Source organism: Helianthus annuus, chromosome 7 (genome assembly GCF_002127325.2).
Source record: "Helianthus annuus cultivar XRQ/B chromosome 7, HanXRQr2.0-SUNRISE, whole genome shotgun sequence".
NCBI classification, from domain to species: domain Eukaryota; kingdom Viridiplantae; phylum Streptophyta; class Magnoliopsida; order Asterales; family Asteraceae; genus Helianthus; species Helianthus annuus.
In genome coordinates this window covers 148,110,588-148,128,379 of record NC_035439.2, presented here as the reverse complement: position 1 = coordinate 148,128,379, position 17,792 = coordinate 148,110,588, and the positions used below count along the sequence as shown (strand labels likewise).

The 17,792-nt window shown below is 36.9% G+C and overlaps 2 protein-coding genes and 1 long non-coding RNA gene across 6 annotated transcripts; 1 reads left to right on the top strand and 2 right to left on the bottom strand.

Moving 5' to 3' along the window:
- Positions 1-1,315: 1,315 nt before the first annotated feature.
- On the bottom strand, positions 1,316-5,894 carry LOC110869262 (sorbitol dehydrogenase). Its single transcript, XM_022118553.2, has 6 exons — positions 5,694-5,894; positions 5,557-5,624; positions 4,165-4,401; positions 3,119-3,409; positions 2,386-2,573; positions 1,316-1,664 (listed from the first exon to the last, which is right to left on the bottom strand). The coding sequence occupies exons 1-6, from the start codon at positions 5,797-5,799 to the stop codon at positions 1,472-1,474; spliced, it is 1,083 nt and encodes a 360-aa protein (XP_021974245.1). The 5' UTR covers positions 5,800-5,894; the 3' UTR covers positions 1,316-1,471.
- Positions 5,895-7,351: 1,457 nt separating this feature from the next.
- On the top strand, positions 7,352-10,640 carry LOC110869261. Of its 4 annotated transcripts, none has more exons than XR_002553008.2 (6): positions 7,352-7,542; positions 7,796-8,017; positions 8,409-8,460; positions 8,786-9,213; positions 9,303-9,399; positions 10,141-10,640. It is a non-coding gene; the product is annotated as an uncharacterized LOC110869261 (long non-coding RNA). The 4 variants fall into 4 exon arrangements; XR_002553007.2 differs by having other exon boundaries at positions 8,769-9,213; XR_004863071.1 differs by having other exon boundaries at positions 7,352-7,564; positions 8,769-9,213.
- A 4,888-nt stretch (positions 10,641-15,528) lies between these two features.
- Positions 15,529-17,462, bottom strand: LOC110869260 (pentatricopeptide repeat-containing protein At2g22410, mitochondrial). The gene has a single exon (XM_022118552.2). The coding sequence runs from the start codon at positions 17,334-17,336 to the stop codon at positions 15,624-15,626; it is 1,713 nt and encodes a 570-aa protein (XP_021974244.1). The 5' UTR covers positions 17,337-17,462; the 3' UTR covers positions 15,529-15,623.
- Between the last annotated feature and the right edge of the window lie 330 nt (positions 17,463-17,792).

Genomic DNA, 17,792 nt, shown 5'->3' with positions numbered 1-17,792 from the left:
GCCCTCTAACACAATAGATCTCCAATTTAAACCTCTCAATGAGAAACCTTTATCATCCAGACTCGAACTGGAGACCTGAAGGAAAAAATTCACCTAAACCCACCATAAGTGGAACTTAAATATACGTGACCACCACTAAAGTACTAGTGATGATTAATGTTATATTTATTTGTTTATTAATATTTGTATAAAGGGTTTGTTAAATAATGGCGTTTAGGCCGCAACTTTTGATGGTGACAAGGAGTCATGACTCATTACATGCCATGTGCCAAAACGTGTAAACATCCAATTTGTTAATTAATTTAATAATCAATAATGCTTCCATGGTCCCATTAATTATTGGGAGCAACTTGAGTTTTATTCTCTTCAAATGTGAGGCCTTTTGTACATGAATCCAACAACATTTAAGAAGATTGAAAGTTTTATACTCTTTGTTTTGCTATTTATGCATGTCTCTTAATAGATTGAAATATAGACTAGTAAATACATATCAAAGTAATGGACAAAAGTAGTATATAGCCATATAGGGTATGGGTACTATCGCATTCGTTGTTTTTATTGCTATTTTAATGCATATTAAGGTTTTTAGCTTATTCGAGATTTTTGAATTTGAAAAGATCAGTCTATACGTGTTGCATTTGAAAAACAATATACAAAAGGCAAAATGTAAGTATTGCATTTGATTAAGTACGTCACCTATAACTCTAAATAGTTATTGAACATTGCTTTATCCTTTTTTTTTTGTCACGAGTCATGACTAAGCTTAAAAGTCTCACTGTAGCTCTTAATTTACCTGCTGGAACAAAAAGCTATCGTTACTTATGTGACCCAACACAGATTGACTATACTTTTTTTATAAAAGGCAGTCGAAGGAAGCAATTATCAGTTCCCCTCTAAAGCCACAAAGATTGTCTTAGAATAATTCATTCTACAAGATCAAAATGAGAACTAAAACTTTTCTTTTATTAATTTAACTTAACTTAGATCATGTGTTTTCGGGACGTTTTCCGTCATATGATGTCCATGTCAACAAAGGGTATAATGGTCCCCCTCCCCCCCTTCCCTTATGTTCCTCCAATGATTAAGTAATCTTACATTTTTTATTTAACTAATTTAACTCGTATCCTCAACCCTAACTTACTGATTTCATCTCAGCTCCTGTCGAGTTTTTATGTCACGTTAAAACATGTACCCAAACTCAAAGAACACGCTATCTAAATTGACAACATGTTCGCTATTCAACCACTTTACCTAAAAATATAAAAGTTAAATAAGTGTGGATTTAAAAAAAAAAAAAAAAAAAAAAAAAAAAAAAAAAAAAAAAAAACCACCATAGTTATTATTGTTAAATGTCGATGCAAAGCAAACATCTGAAAGAAGTACAGATAAGCATATGCATTGTCATAACCAACCAAATATTTATAAGATTGAAGTTGCTTGATTGCTTTAACCCAACTTGTTGTTTCTGTACTCACAAGTTGAACATAACCTTGATGGCATTACCACCACGCGCACTCGTCTCGAAAGCTTCTTCAACCTCCTTTTGTGAGAAACCATATCGATGAGTTATCAACGGCTTCACATCAATCTTACCACTTCTCAGAAACTCCAAACACAACGGCCATGTGTTCTTGTACCGGAAAATACCCACCACATCAACCTCCCTAATAGTTGCAACAAAAGATCAATGCAGCTTTCAAAAATTTTAGATTTAATTACTGTTTTCGTCCCTGTGGTTTGTCAAAAATCACTATTTCAGTCCGTTAGTTTAAAAGTTGCGATTTCACTTTCGTAACCAATTCAGTCCCTGTGGTTTCACTTTTGTAACCATTTCAATCCATTTTTCTGTTAAGTACAGGGACTAAAATGGTTACGAGGTGGACTGAAATGGTTACGAAAGTGAAATCACAAGGACTGAAATCGCAATTTTTAAACTAATAGACCGAAATAGTGATTTTTGACAAACCACAGGAACGAAAACAGTAATTAACTCAAAATTTTAGTTTAATTATTATGATAAGGAGTAGGTCCTTGTGGTTAACCAAACTTTTGGATTTAGTCGCTAGTTTTTCAAAAGTACGGATGGTCCCTGTGGTCTGCACTTTGTAACGTATTTAGTCACCAACTTCTGCCAAAAGTACACGGATAGTCCATGTGGTTTGCACTTTGTAACGCGTTTAGTCCTCAACGTTTAGTGACTAAATGCGTTACAGACCATTGGGGCCATCCATGTACTTTTGGAAAAAAAGTGGGGACTAAATTCGTTACAAATTGCAAACCCCAGGGACCATCCGTGTACTTTTGAAAAAGAGGGGACCAAATCCAAAATTTTGGTAAACCACAGGGACGATCCGTGTACTTTACTCTAATTTTATGATAAGTTACCTTGCGGCCGCTGGAGTAAGAGGGACCGTCATCTCATGGTGGCCCATTCCCACAAGACAAACCTTTCCGCCAGGACGAGTGGCGGTTAGAGCGGTTGTCATCGTCTTGTTGAAACCTGCACAGTCAAAGCTTACATCGACTCCACCTCCCATGGCTTTCTGTATTAATCCCACTTCCTCTTCTACATCCTATGTTTAAAAATATAACATAAAACAAACACAAAATATAAGTATATGCATAGTTAACTAAAAATCATTATACATGTATATTCATTCAAGAGTAAAATGTCATTTTCGTCCCTGAGGTTTGGCCAATTTTGCGACTTTCATCCAAAGGTTTGTTTTTCCGCATCTGGATCCAAAAGGTTTAAAATCTTGCCATTTTCACCCGACTCGTTAACTCCATCCATTTTTCTCCGTTACGTCAGGGGTATTTTCGTCTTTTTTGTTAACTTAAAGGGTAATTTGGTCTTTTCCAGGGGTATTCGGTCTTTTTACATAAACTGAAAAAGACCGAATTGCCCTTTAAGTTAACAAAAAAGACGGAAATACCCCTGACTTAACGGAGAAAAATGGATGGAGTTAACGAACCGGATGAAAATTGGCAAGATTTCAAACCTTTTGGATCTAGATGCGGAAAAACAAACCTTTCAATGAACGTCGCAAAACTAGCCAAACCTCAGGGACGAAAATGACATTTTACTCTTCATTTAGTTTTAAAGGATTAAAAAGACCTGAATATTAGTGGAGACTTTAATGATCTCATCGGCACCAAGCTCTTTCGCCACAGCTAACCTGCTATCTTCTACATCCACAATCACAATTCTCGGAGCACCAAAAGCGCGGGCTGCAAGCATGGTCACGAGCCCAATGGGCCCGGCCCCCATGACTAACACATTTGTCTCCGGGCCGATCTCAGCACGCCGACAAGCATGGACACCCACACTCAACGGTTCACACATTGCCCCTTCTTCTAAACTCACATTATCAGGCAGTTTAAAACACAAATCCGCAGGATGCACCACCTGTTAGTTACAAGAAGAACAGACGTTACTAATAGGAGTGTGAATTTCTGACATGACCCGAAACACGACACAAAATTCATGGGTTTGGGTTTAGTCTAAACGGGTCTGGGTCAGTTTCAAGTTGAACCCACGAACCCGTTTAGCTAGTCGGGTCGGGTTCGGGTCAAGCCGGGCGGGTTGACCTCAGTGGCGGACCCAGAAATTATTTGCTGGGGGTGCGGATGAGTGGTTCAAGCATATTTTCAGGGGGTGCGGTCAGGTTTTTTGCCTAAAAAATACACTAATTTTTTTTTCAAGGGGTGCGCCCGCCCGCCCTGGGCCTAACCCAGGTCCGCCCCTGGTTGACCTGTTTAACCCATTCATATTATATTATATTTTTTAAAATATGTTTATGCCGTAAGTTAAATTGAGTATTTATTTTATGCCATAATTATAACATAAAAAGAGAAATTGAAATAAGATTTTATATTTTAAAGGTAATTGTATTTATAAAGTTACGTTTTGTTGTAGTAAGTTTAATTTTAATATATTAATTTACGGGAAAAAAATTAAAAAATAAATAATTTCGGGTTGAACGAGTCGTGTTCGGGTCAACCCACGAATATTCTGGTCGTGTTCAGGTTCGTATGTATGACACAATTTTCGGGTTCGGGTCTTGGTTCATCTAAAATTTTTGGGTTCGGGTTGAACCCGCCAACCCGACCCGTTTAGCACCCATAGTTTTTAACACCAAACTGAAAGAAAATAAGTTGTACTTGATTTGCAAGAGAGCCGTGAACAGGGGGAGTGGCGAAAAACTTCATATCGGGGCAAAGATTGTAACGGCCTTGTTTGCAGTGTGTGCATCGCCAGCAGCTGATCCCGGGTTCAAGTGCTACGCGATCACCGACCACTAGATCTTTCACTTCACTACCGACTTCTTCTATCACCCCGGCACACTCGTGCCCGATAACCATTGGTTCTTTCACTATAAAATCTGCACATCTTAGAGTCTGCAAATCGAAAGACGTTGAAAAAAAAGTAGCCATAATGATTAATATTAATAGAATGGGACACGTTTGTTTGAGAATCAATAGTAGAAGAACAATATCGTATACTTGTCCATAATGCATAAAAGAATATTTGAAGCAGTGTGAGCAAGGGCGTAGCTTAAGAGGGGCCGGGAGGGGCCCCCTGACCCCCCGAATTTTTTGCTCGGTAGTGTTATATACGTAGTTTTCGTATAGAAATTTTTGGGTGTATACGTTTTCGACCCCCGGTTCTATAGAAAATTTCGGGTATATACGTTTTCGAATCCCATCCCCCCCCCCCCCCCCCCCCCCCCCCCGCGTTTTCATGGTCAAGCTTTGCCACTGAGTGTGAGAGAAACAAAAGCACACTCAAAACAATAAGTACATATGTATTATGTGGTTCTAGCAGTTCTCATAAATATTATTGGTTCTAACATGAACGCCTCCTCATATTGATGATTGAAGAATCAAATACCTAAAGGTTGGATCGTTCTCTTGGCCCAGATTTATTTTTGATAAATTAACAACGGACGCGGTTGACTCTTTCAATATCATTAAGCACACAAAACTACATAACCCTACAATATGTTTATACTAACCATAACTCGAAAGAAAAACAACACCTTAGGTGTTGTTTGTTTTTTAAGAGGTAAAATATCTGCAGTCTGCGGATCACATCTTGCAGACATATGTAGAAGAAGAGGTGGACCAAACCTCTGCAGTCTACAAGAAGAAGACTGTTTGTTTTTAACGTATGTAGACTTCTAAAATAAACTGGCGATGGTGTACGGAGGTCAGTGGTGGGTGGTGGTGGTGGACGGTGGTTGTGTTAGACGGTGGTGGTTGTGATGGACGGTGGTGGGTGGTGGACGGTGATTGTGGTAGATGATGGTGGTGGGTGGTGGACGGTGGTTGTAGTGATGGACGATGGTGGGTGGTGGACAGTGGTGGTGGTGGTGGTGGACGGTGGTGGTGCTTAACCCTCAATCTTTCAAATAATCAACACCATCAAGATTCAATCCCCATATTACCAAAAAAAATAATCCATTTTTAATAGCTATTAATCATAATAAAACCCTAAATTATAAAAAAAAAAAAAAAAAAAAAAAAGAGGTGATGAGAGAGAGAGAGACAAACCTTGAGATAGTGAACATCACTACCGCAAATACCCACAGCTTTCATCCTTACTTTAACATCATGCGGCCCTGAATTCACACAAATTATTATTAATTAATTAATTAATTATGTTAATAAAAACAATCTTAATTACTGACCAAGAGGGGGAAGGTTGAAGGGTTGGATCTTGAGGGTGTTGATAGCAACAAGCCAAGCAGCCATGTTTTCTTCTTCTCCACCCTCACTCTTTCCTCCTTTACCCATCTCTGTTTACGGATTTACTCACTCGCTCACCAGGATGATTTATTGATTACTCTGCTGTTTGTGTGGTATGCTTTTTATTCGATAATTTTGTTAATGATGACAAAAATAGGATTGGATAAGAGACAAGATTTATTTAAATTTTAAAATAAATCTAACAGGATGATGATAATGATCCGACGTGTACTTTACAACATCTCAAGCGTGTCACATGGTACCCGGTACCTAGGGGTGTAAACGAGCCGGGCCGAGCCCGAGCTTGACCAGGCTCGAGCTCGGCTCGTTAGGTTTTTATGAAGTTCGGGCTCGAGCTCAGCTCGGTTCGAGCCTACTTCTTTGAGCTCGAGCTCGGCTCGAACTATTTTGAGAACAACCTTAAACGAGCTAAAAGCTCGGCTCGAGCTCACTTCAACATCGCTTAAACGAGCCAAAGCTCGGCTCTAGCTCGGCTCATCAATATTATCATCATTATTAATATAATATATATAAAAAAAAATTAAAATTTTGTTTGGGCTCGTTTAGGCTCGCGAGCCTAAACAAGCTTTGTATTTCAGGCTCGAGCTCGGGCTCGATAACAAAACGAGCTCTATTTCAGGCTCGGGCTCGGGCTCGTTAAGGCTCGGCTCGTTCGAGCTTTTAACCAAGCCGATCACAAGTAGCTCTCGAGCCTCTGGGCTTGTTTACACCCCTACCGGTACCGCTACTGAATTTATTAAACCGGGTATATTTATTGTACCGGTTTTTACCCTCAAATGCCCACAGCATACCGATACCGAACAATACCGTACCGGGTATATTCGGTACCGGTACCCACTTTTAAGGATTTTTGATACCGGTACCGGTTAGTACCTAGCTCATCACTAGTATTACACCCTACTCAGAACCTGGTTCTTGGGGAGTTGTGGGTGAACCACATCAAACAAGTATATTTTATAAAATAAATTGTTTTGCATTACTTTGATATGTTGTCAGAATTACTTTGCGTTTTTATTTTGAAACAATGGACACCTGAGTTCTTATCGACGCATCCTTTTGTCTAATGATCGTTAGTTTGACCGTTAGTAGTAAAGGTATTTTGGTAATCTTACACTCTTAACAAAATAAACCTTGATAAAAAAACCCTAATATTTTGTGTTTTTTCGCACCACCACTACAACAAACACCACCGTCTGCTACACCACTGTTGTTCACCACAAACATCACTGTCTATAATACGTGTATAGACAATCAAAGCTCCCTTTTTTCCATCTTCTTCCACCCTTTAATCAAAATTTAATCACCAACAATAAGAGACTTTTACAAATTGCAATTCAAATTGAATCAAATCAAAAAATAGATTTAACAACAAAAATAGAAAAGCATAAGTTTTTAAAAATAACAACTTAAAGGCCAAGAAAATGGAACATAAACTATAACACATCTATATCTATATTTCTAATAAAGCAAACCATTGGGGGACACATGTCACCCTATGGTTGATGCCAAATAAGCAGCTATGTGGCATATCTCAAATGAGTGGGCATGTGGCATAGCTCTAAGTGTTCGATTGAATTTGGCTTCTAACATACGCTTGGCTCTCATTCTCTCAAACAAAACCCTAATTCAGTCTCTCTCTCTCTCTCTTCTCAATCTCTCAATCACCGACACGCCACCGCAACCTCCGTCAATATCATCGTTCCTTTCCTCATTCAAAACCCTAGACGCCGAATCGCCTCCTCAGGAGCTCAATCGACCCTGTGCGACAACGTTAGTTTTTCTAAGTGCTAATGTAATCCTTTCAAAGGGAAAGGTTTTGCATTTCTTGATTAGTTGATGTTGATATTTTTTGTTATACGATTTTAGGGTTTTGTTTTGATTTTAGTCTTTGATTGCGATTTCATTTTGTTTTTTCATTGGGTTTCAATGATTCCTTCTAATCTTGGGGTTTAATTTTTTTTTTTTTTTTGTGATAAGATCTTAGGGATTCATTCTGATTTTAGGTTTTATTCCGATTTCTTAGATTAGGTGAAGCAAGAGCAAGCAGAAGCAGGGGCTAAGAAAATGTTGTACCAAGTGTAGAAAGGCAAGGAGTAGATTGGATTGCCACATTGCTGGCTATCAAAATTGTTTTAATGTTTTGTTTTAAATTGTTGTTCATAGAAACAAATATTTTTGATGCTCTATTATGCATTTTAGATTCTTTTATATTTCAGAGTATTCTTCTGGATAGTGTGAAGAACTGGTACTAAATATATTCCTGAGTAAATTACTTTTTGAGTTCCTGTGTTTTAGTGGTTTTAACCACTTGAGTCCAAAATCAAAAAGTTTAACGCCCTGAGTCCCTAGCCATTTATTTTATAACGTTTTGAGTCCATTTTTGTTCATTTTATAACGATTTGAGTCCACAAAATTGGACTCAAAATGTTAAAATTTGGACTCAAAAGGACTCAAATGGTTAAAGAAAATGCTTATAGGGACTCAGGTCGTTAAACTTTTTGCTTTTGGACTCAACTAGTTAAAACTACTAAAACACAGGGACTCAAAAAGTAATTTACCCTATATTCCTTTGAAATATCTAGGTTTATTACATTGTACATTTTATTTTCTAATTCTTCATTGGTAAAAAAATGCAGGTATTACCAGCTTCACATGTGAAGAACACTGCACTAATTGAATACCATGAAGGTAAAGTAGCTATCATGTTTAATGGCTCAACTTTTTAGGTAATTTCAATGAAGAAAGTCAATGGAACCTTTGCATTCACCCATTCCTTATCCTCTACCCTATGGCCTATGGCATGGGCTCTATGAATCAAATGAACACTTTATATTTGCAACAAGATGGTTAGGTTAGGTCTGGTGTGTTGGGTAGCCTGTCAGCACTCGATTTTTTTTGTACGGGTTGAAAGTTGAAAAAATGTAATATCGGTTATATTTTGTTTACTTACAGAGTCATAATTATAATTTAAATCGTTCTACCGTTGTAATACATAGGTACATATGCTATGTAGGATCATACAAGATGAACATTGTTGTTACTCAAGCGATTTTGGCAAAACGGATGGCTGAGGGAGTATTATAACAGCGATACGTGCTAGGCACCATGGTGTTGTAGTATCAGTTGTGCGCGCGGCCAAGTATACATTGGAACCAAAGATATGTTGCAAAAAGAGGCTAATGAGTGGAAACAAAAATATGAGGTTGTTGTGACATTCTAACATTATAATATGTTTTTGTTTACCAAGGGTCACAAAGGTTGCCGACGAATTTGTCGAAATAAGAGCAATTGATGACCGAAGTTGTTGGTTGCGGTGACATGATGGTAAGGATGCTTTAGACGCCATTCGGGATCTTGATGGTATGCTCAAGAGTTATTATAACCATTACTCTGGTTGTTCAATCTGTTCTTCATCAATCCTCTGGATCCTCAACATTTCAGGTAATGAATCTATGTTTCCTCATATCCTTTTCAACTTGTCTGCCAAAACCCTAACGAAGTCTAAGAGGTCAATTTTGATTTTGATCCAGAGTGACGTTTCGGAAATGGTTATTGTTCAGGGTGGAGATTGATTCATCATCTGAAGCCGATGCATCTATTCTGTCACCGGAAGATTGTATACTCCAGGTAGCATTTTATATTTGAGTCCTTCATCCTTAGTTTGCATCAAAATTGGGTATTGAATACAGTAACCATAATGAGGATTTAGTCATTTTAAAGTTTGTTGACGATCAATTAGTGTTTTTCAACAAAATTTTGGGCTTTTAGATTGAAGGTTAATACGTTTATATCGGTAAATCAATTTGCAGATTAACATACATTGAATGGCAAGTATGTATCTGAAATCGAGTTTACAAATCGTGTTTATTGTTTCATGAAACCAATTAGTGGTTATCACGATTGCATGAAATTTTTGTGTGATTTTCCTCTTTTCATTACCAGACTATAGTGTTATCTTTTCACCTCTTTCGCATACATGTGTTGGGCAATTATATGATGTCGAATGGCCATTTATTGTTAGTGATTGAAAGCTTGTGAAGTTTTTTGAAGTGTGAATGGTCCAATTTACATTTTTTGGTCAAGACTTATGAGGTTAGACCTATAACCTATTATTTCTATATTTTTTTATGAGATTGTATAAACTTATAGTATCTTTATTCATTCTATCAATATTTATTGTTCATATTTAGTCATTCTTCATTGTTCTATATTTAAGATTTTTATTATTATTTTAAAAGTATGGTTAATATAATTAGGGATATAAGGCGCTTATGATTGTTGGCAAAGCATAGGTGACAATGTAAATAGTTATAAAAGACCAAATTTAATTTAAAAAATGATTAGAGCCTACATGTTTCTTTGATGCAGATACGCGAATGGAAAGTTTGGGAAAAAGATACCACGCAACAAGATAATGCACATGTTACGTCATTTTCTATGAGGGCAAAAAGTGTTAGTGGAACAACCCAGGTCAACTGCAGTGAGCATTCTTATTGATTGGCTTGTGGAGGTTAGTTCTTGAGCCTTCTATATTTTTAGTTATTACTTTAGAAGCATGCAAGTGCATCTGAAGATGCAAATGAAGAAGGGGTGATGGAAACGAGAGAATAGATATCTATCTACAAATGAAGAAGATGAAACACAATCGGTTCGGTTTGGTTCGGTTCGGTTCGGTTATGGTCGGTTATGAAGATCATCTTATACATAACTAACCATAACCAAATGGTTCGGCATTTGAATAGTTTTATGTTTTTTTTCTTCCAATGTATGTATTTGTACAGAATATTTCATTTCAAAGTAAATAATATGGTTTTGGTTGAAGCCGCGTATTACGCGGGCATTAACCTAATGAGGTAGTCTTATACGTTTCTGGTTTTGTAACTTTTGATTATAGTCTTATACGTTCTTTTGATTAGGCTGCAAAGTTTTCGTATGATAAGGGTTCACAATATTAGCGATTATGGCAGGTTAATAGGTTAAATTTGTAATTGTATAAGGATTCATGATTTTCATTATATTTTGGTTATTATTTGAGTCGGTGTTGAGTTAAATTTTAAGTTGTGTGTATTACTCCTTGCAATAATCAAAATTCATCATACACTCAAGAGTCAACACCATCAAGGGTGACTACACAACTCGATCAGTTAAAGCAAATGCAAAAAGGCCAAAACTACAATGAGATCTAGCAATGAGGTTACTTGTACCAATCATCTTTCTAAAAATTCACAATCGTTATAACATCATGGGAAAAGGCCACAACTACAGTATAGATATTCAATCCATTGAGGATGAGGTGAGTTTTTCCTGTAGAAGTTAATTTATTCATTACGTATGGACCGTGTATTACAACTATATATATTTTGTGTTATGGTTTATGTTGTTCTTTTCCAGGTTAAGAGCATGGTGCACAAGGGAGAAGATATTCTTATGTTTATAATGTTACGTTCTTGATTTATACAATAGTTAGATGATATTCTTTTGTATAAATTAGGTATCGATTCTTCTAACCATTCACAATCTTCATATTTTCGCAATAAAATTTTGTTATTATATTTGAAAGATGTGATCACTTTAAGGAAGTTTTGTAACTAGGGCTGTAAACGAACCGAACAAACACGAACAAGACCTTGTTCGTGTTCGTTTGTTAAGAAATATATGTGTTCGCGAACCGTTCACGAACACTTATCGAACGAGATTTTATGTTCGTGTTCGTTTGTTAAGGAAATGAACTTGTTCGTGTTCGTTTGTGTTTGTTTGTTAATTTTAGGAAACAAACAAAAAGAAATTGACGAACACAAATGAGCACAAAATAATGTTCATGAACACAAATGGAAACAAGAGCACAAACAATCATTCATGAACAACAGAATATATAATACACTGACACTTATTAGATATGCAATTTGTCAGAATTTTGAAGTATTTAAATAGATATAAAAACTAAAAACACTAATGAACTATCGAACACAAACAAACACGTTACCGAACGTTCACGAACATAAACGAACGAACACGACCTCCGTTCATGTTTGTTTGTTTAATAAACGAACGAACACAAACGAACTTCCCGCCGAACGGTTTACGAACTGTTCGCCGAAAGTTTGGTTTATTTGCAGCCCTATTTGTAACCAATGACAATATTCATATGTAGTCTATAAGGAATTTTTTTCCGGGATTTAATAGTTTTCTGTTTTTTTTTTCTTCCGATGTATGCGTTTGTACAGAATGTTTCATTTCAAAGTAAATAATATGGTTTTGGTTGAAACACGCGTATTACGCGGGCATTAACCTAGTTAACAATAAACAAGAAATCAATTATTTAATCAAACTATCAAAGGCCAAGAAAATTGAAAACTCACAAAATCGATTTCAACAGGCTCGATATTTCAGCAGGGACGTCGGACGAAATCAATTTTCAGTAGGGAGTGACCAGGGACTATTTCAGCATGCTCAGTTTTCAGCAGGGACGATGACCAGCGATTCAGCGCTTGCTTCTGCTCGATAGTAAAGGTTCGACGTTCTGTTACCACTCTCCAGTTGTCTCCCATAAGAAAGGTTTATTTTAATGTTTTTGGTCTTGGGCTACGCTTTGGTATTTACTAATGGGGATCCATTCAATTATTTATTGTTAATTTGGGCTTAATTTATTCTATAAATTTTGGGTTGTAAATGGTTCGGGCTTATAAAAATATTGGGAATTTAATAATATTAACTATCGTATTTTTTTGTTTTTTTGTCAGAGGATCCTCGTATTTATTTAGGGGAATTTTTTGTATAAACCGAAAAAGAATACACTACGAATACGGGGTTGAGTCGTAGCCCGTACTACCCCTATTACTACATTGGCTCCGTTCCTGTACCACCATGACCATCAAACCTTAAAAAGAATAGTGTATACTATATGACCTGATAGTATATTACCTCAAGTAATTTGCCCGATATCAGCTCAATTCATTACTTACCGTTACCGTATCAACACCCGCTACAATTTATATAGCGGCATGCCAAGAAAACCATAAAAACTGATATGATGCCTATACCAATATTCTTCGGACGGTATCAGTTCATTTCTAACGGCAAAGGAGAAAAGTGCGTATTGAAAGAAGAAAAATAAAATGTGACATATTGAAAGAATCAAATACTTAGTAATGAAAATGTAATTAGAAAACGATATTCTTAGTCGTTTTTCAAATGTCTGGCTAAATTTTCTGTCACGTGTGATGTTTACCAAGTTTATAAATATGAATTCATGGATTAAAGAAATGGAAAATTTCACAGAATAGTAACCAAGTTTTAAAAGTGTTCTAATTAGGTCATTGGTGTTGTTTTTGTCCCAATTAGATAACTTAGCATTCAAATCGAGCCATGTCTTTTTTCCACATGTCAAAAAAAAATGGAGCATAAGATACTGGGGTCGAATTATTTTAATATATGAAATTATATTTATTAAAAATATAAACCATTTAATTACATTAAAAATTAAAAAAAAAATTACAATCTACGTCATCACTCGATGTTAGCATCAAATAAAAGAGAAAAAAGGAACAAAAATCCACATCACCACGGTTACCTATGAAATGGATGAAAAAACCCTTAATTTTAATGAAGAATGAATGTTGAGTGACCTGATTGGAACACTTTTGAAACTTGAGTGACCTAATTGAAACACTTTTAAAACTTGGTTACTATTCTACAAAGTTACCCGAGAAAGAAACTATATCATCAACTTTCTCATAAGTTTCCATAGTCACAACAGCCGTTCGTTGTTATGTTTTTTTCAAAATATTGAATAAGTTATATAGATGAAAGAAAGATATCAAATCCCAAAAAAAGAAAAATCAGTTATAATAGATATAAATGATTGAAATCATAATGTAATTATTATAGTATTTAAAACTGAAAAATTAAATAACAAATAATTAGGAAATTAGCTGCAATTAATTTATATTAAACCTACTTTAATAACATGTATCAATAAAATATTTCATCTTAATTGATATTAACAATTCTGAATTTAATATTTGTAGTCTTATGACAAATAACTTCTATAAATACCATCTACATCCATGCAATACATTCTCACAATCTCCAAAACAAGAAAGAACAAGCCAACTCCTAATGGCAATTACCATCGGATCAAAAGAGTTCCTACTCATTTTCGTCATCTTCTTCATCACCACCTGCAATGCCAAGCAAGTCGGGCAAAACACTAAGTCAAGTCAACTTTTGATGCGAAAGCTAGGGTGGAAAGTGGCTGATCTGGAATACTATACGAGAAGGTCATTTAGTGTTAATCCTAATCATCTTGTACCAGGAGGCCCTAGTCGTCAGCATAATAGAAGTCCGCCTCCTAAATCTCCCACCTCACGTCATTTATTGTCCGAAAGTGAAATTGTGCGAAAGTGAAAAACTATAATAAAAAGTATATTTATTATTCAGGTGTTTAGTTACAGAGTAAACTGTCATTTTTGTCCATGTGGTTTGACTGATTTCGTCACTTGCATCCTAAAAGTGTTTTTTCGCATCCGGGTTCTTGTGGTTTCAAAATTTTGTTGTTTCATCCACCCCATCTATATAATTTGATCAAAACTACACTTTTAATAAAAAAAAAATATGTTAGAAAACATATATATCAATTAAACACCTTCTGCTCAACTAGACCACACAACTGCCGCCACTGCTCATTGTAGCCTTGTTGGCCACCGCCACTCCATCGCTGACCTAGATATAAACTACCAACAAATGACGGTTGACCATTTAGGGTTTTCGGGAGAAGAGGAAAGGGGGTGTTTCCGGTTTTAAAAACATGTTTCTTTTGGTCTAATGAAAATCAGGTAGTCCCGTAGTGGTAAAAGTCACGCCCCATAATGCCCCATACACCCCCCAGGGCGTGATTCAATCAAAACTGGTGCTGGCGTGATTGTGAAAATGCCGGTTGAGGGGCTTTACCAATTTCCAACACGTTTAGACGAATTGCAATTATACATAAAAAAATATAACTATAAATTCTTTCGGAATTAGTTTTCAAATAACCTAAACGTCGTCCCCAATATCTGTACACAAACAACATAATGCTGGCAGCCAATTGGCGGTTTGCTATTTTTGTGTTGAGAATCAGTTCCAACCCGAACCGGTTTGAGCCCACCTAAAAGAAAACCCGGTTCAAACATTAAAACCAGTTTTGAACCCGATCCGAATCAGTTTGGTTGGGTTGGGGTTTCAACCCAAAACCGTTTCTTAACCCAAACCGGTTTGGGCCCAAACCGAGTCTACTTATTTGAGCTCGAGCTCGGCTCACGAGTAAAACCCAAAGCTCGAGCTCAGCTCGAGCTATTTTTTTGGAACAATCTCAAATGAGCTAAACGCTCGGTTAGAGCTTGCTTTGATATCACTTGAGCCAAAGCTTGGCTCAAGACCAGCTCACCAATGTTATTACTTATTAGTTTAAATCATATGGGCCTAAGTTGAAACCGACTTAGGCTTTTTTGGATAGGGTTATAATATATATATAAAAAAAAAACTAAATTTTGTTTGGGCCCGTTTAGGCTCGTGAGCCAAAACGAGCTTTGTATTTCAAGCTCAAGCTCGGGCTCCATAACTATACGAGCTGTATTTCAAGCTCGACCTCGTTCGAGCTTTTAACCGAGCCGATCCCAAGTAGCTCTCGAGACTCTGGGCTTGTTTATACCCGTACTTGTGACCACGCTGGTGGCTGCACGCTTTAGGTGCTTATGTTGAAATATCATATCATGTATGTAACCTATAAAATATTTGTTAAGGATCAAAATACTATACAAACATGAAACATCTATCTCTATGTTACAATAAAGAGTTAAATATCCTTTTGTTATTCAGTTGTTTGGATGCAAAGAACTCCACCCAGTCGGTTTCAACACATCCCCGTCGTTCAACAACGTTCGCATTTTCATAGCATCGTCCCATCGCTCCGCACCAGCATAAACGTTCGACGACAAAACATAATTCCCGCTATTACAAGGATCTAACTCAAGTAGCTTGTTACTTGCAATTTCAGCTAGAACCATGTTTCCTTGAAGCTTACAATTACCCAATAATATCCTCCATATTATCACATCCGGGGCTATCGGCATTTGTAGCATAAACTCGTATGCTCTATCAACCTTCCCCGATCGGCTTAACATATCAACGACACATCCGTAATGCTTCATTTGCGGTTTTAGTTTATAATCGCGTTTCATGCTTTCGAAATACTCCAACCCTTTATCTACCATACCAGCATGCGCACACGCAAGTAATATCCCTACGAACGTTCCATGAGTTGGCTGCACGTTCTCCGTTAACATCGTTGAGAACAGCTCGAGCGCGTAAATGGCATTTCCGTTCACCGCGAGCCCGGAAATGACCGAAGTCCAGGAAACCGAATCCTTTATCGGCATTTTATCAAACACTTTAAGTGCGTTCTCGGTTGAACCACATTTGCAATACATATCGATTAAAGCGTTCCCGACGTATAAGTCCTGTTTTACGTTGTTTTTACGGATGTAGTCGTGTATAGATTTGCCCGTGTCGATTGATCCTAAACGCGCACAAGCGGAGAGCACGCTAGCGATCGTGATTTCATCGGGTTTGATATTCGTTTTCATCATGTCAAGAAAGAGACTCAGCGAATCAGAAAACCGACCACTTTGAGAGTAGCCAGTGATCATAGTCGTCCACGAAACGACATCCCGTTTTGGCATTAAATCGAATAGTTTTCTCGCTTGAATCAAGTCACCCGCTTTAACATAACCCGAGATCATAGCGTTCCACGAAACTATATTTCGCTCGTTCATTTGATCAAACACTTCTCTTGCCAACACCACCGAACCATACCGTCCATGTAAATCGATTAACGTGTTTCCAAGGTAAACATCAATCGCAATGTTATTATCTTTAATGTATTTAACCATAGACTCTGCAATACTCTTGTCACCTATGTTGATACATCCTAATAAAACCTTCACCATTGTTACCGAATCAGGGATCAAACCAGCGTCACGCAAGCGATCAAAAAGACTCAAAACCTCTTTAAACCTGTTACATTGACTATACGCACAAATAACTGAATTCCAAGAAACTAAATCTCTCTCAGGCATTTCATCGAACACCTTCTTCGCACAATCCAACTGTCCACAAGAACCATACATATGAATCAAAGAATTACAGACATAAAGATATGATACAAAACCCATCTTATAAATATGAGCGTGAACTTTCCCTCCAAACCCAACATCTTGAACCCGACAACAAGCCTTCAAAACGTGTATTGAAGTCAGGTTATTTCCGTTTAATCCTCGTTCACGCATTTCGTCAAACAGTTGGAGTGCAAAAGCAGGTTGATTGCTCTGTGAGAAGCATCGTATCACAATGTTCCAAATTGGCAACGTGGGTCTTTGAATTTGATCGAATACGAAATGGGTTCTGTGCAGATTGTTTGAAAGAAGTGAATATGATTGGATTACGGGAAATATCGATGATGGGTCAGTGTGAAGATGAGTTCTGATCAACCGAGCGTGAAGGTGTTTAACGAATATCAATTTCTCCATCAACACGAACACGAGATTAATCAGGCATCTCTGAAGTGGAGGAGACTGTAATGTACGTCTTCGTCAGTATAATAGTTGTATAATGACAGGTTGAAGAAGGGTTTATCATACGTTGGTGTGGTTAATGGGCCACTTTAGTATTATACTATTATTGATTAAATGTAGAGATAAAGATGTCACTTAGTATTGGTGTTGTGGTTTGATTTTTTTCTTATAATATTAGTTATTACAAAATGTCCAAAGATATTGATTTATCTATGGGTGTTTATGAATCGTTTAAAGATGCTAAATTTGGTTTGGCTTGGTTTAGAAGGGAGTGGTTCGATTTACGGTTGTACGGTTTGTAAGGTACAATATACGTTTTACATTTGGAAGCCGATGTAAAAAGAGCAATCGATAGTAAATGCAATCTATAGAATTGTGATCAATCAAATATTGCAAAGTCCCGGTATTTAT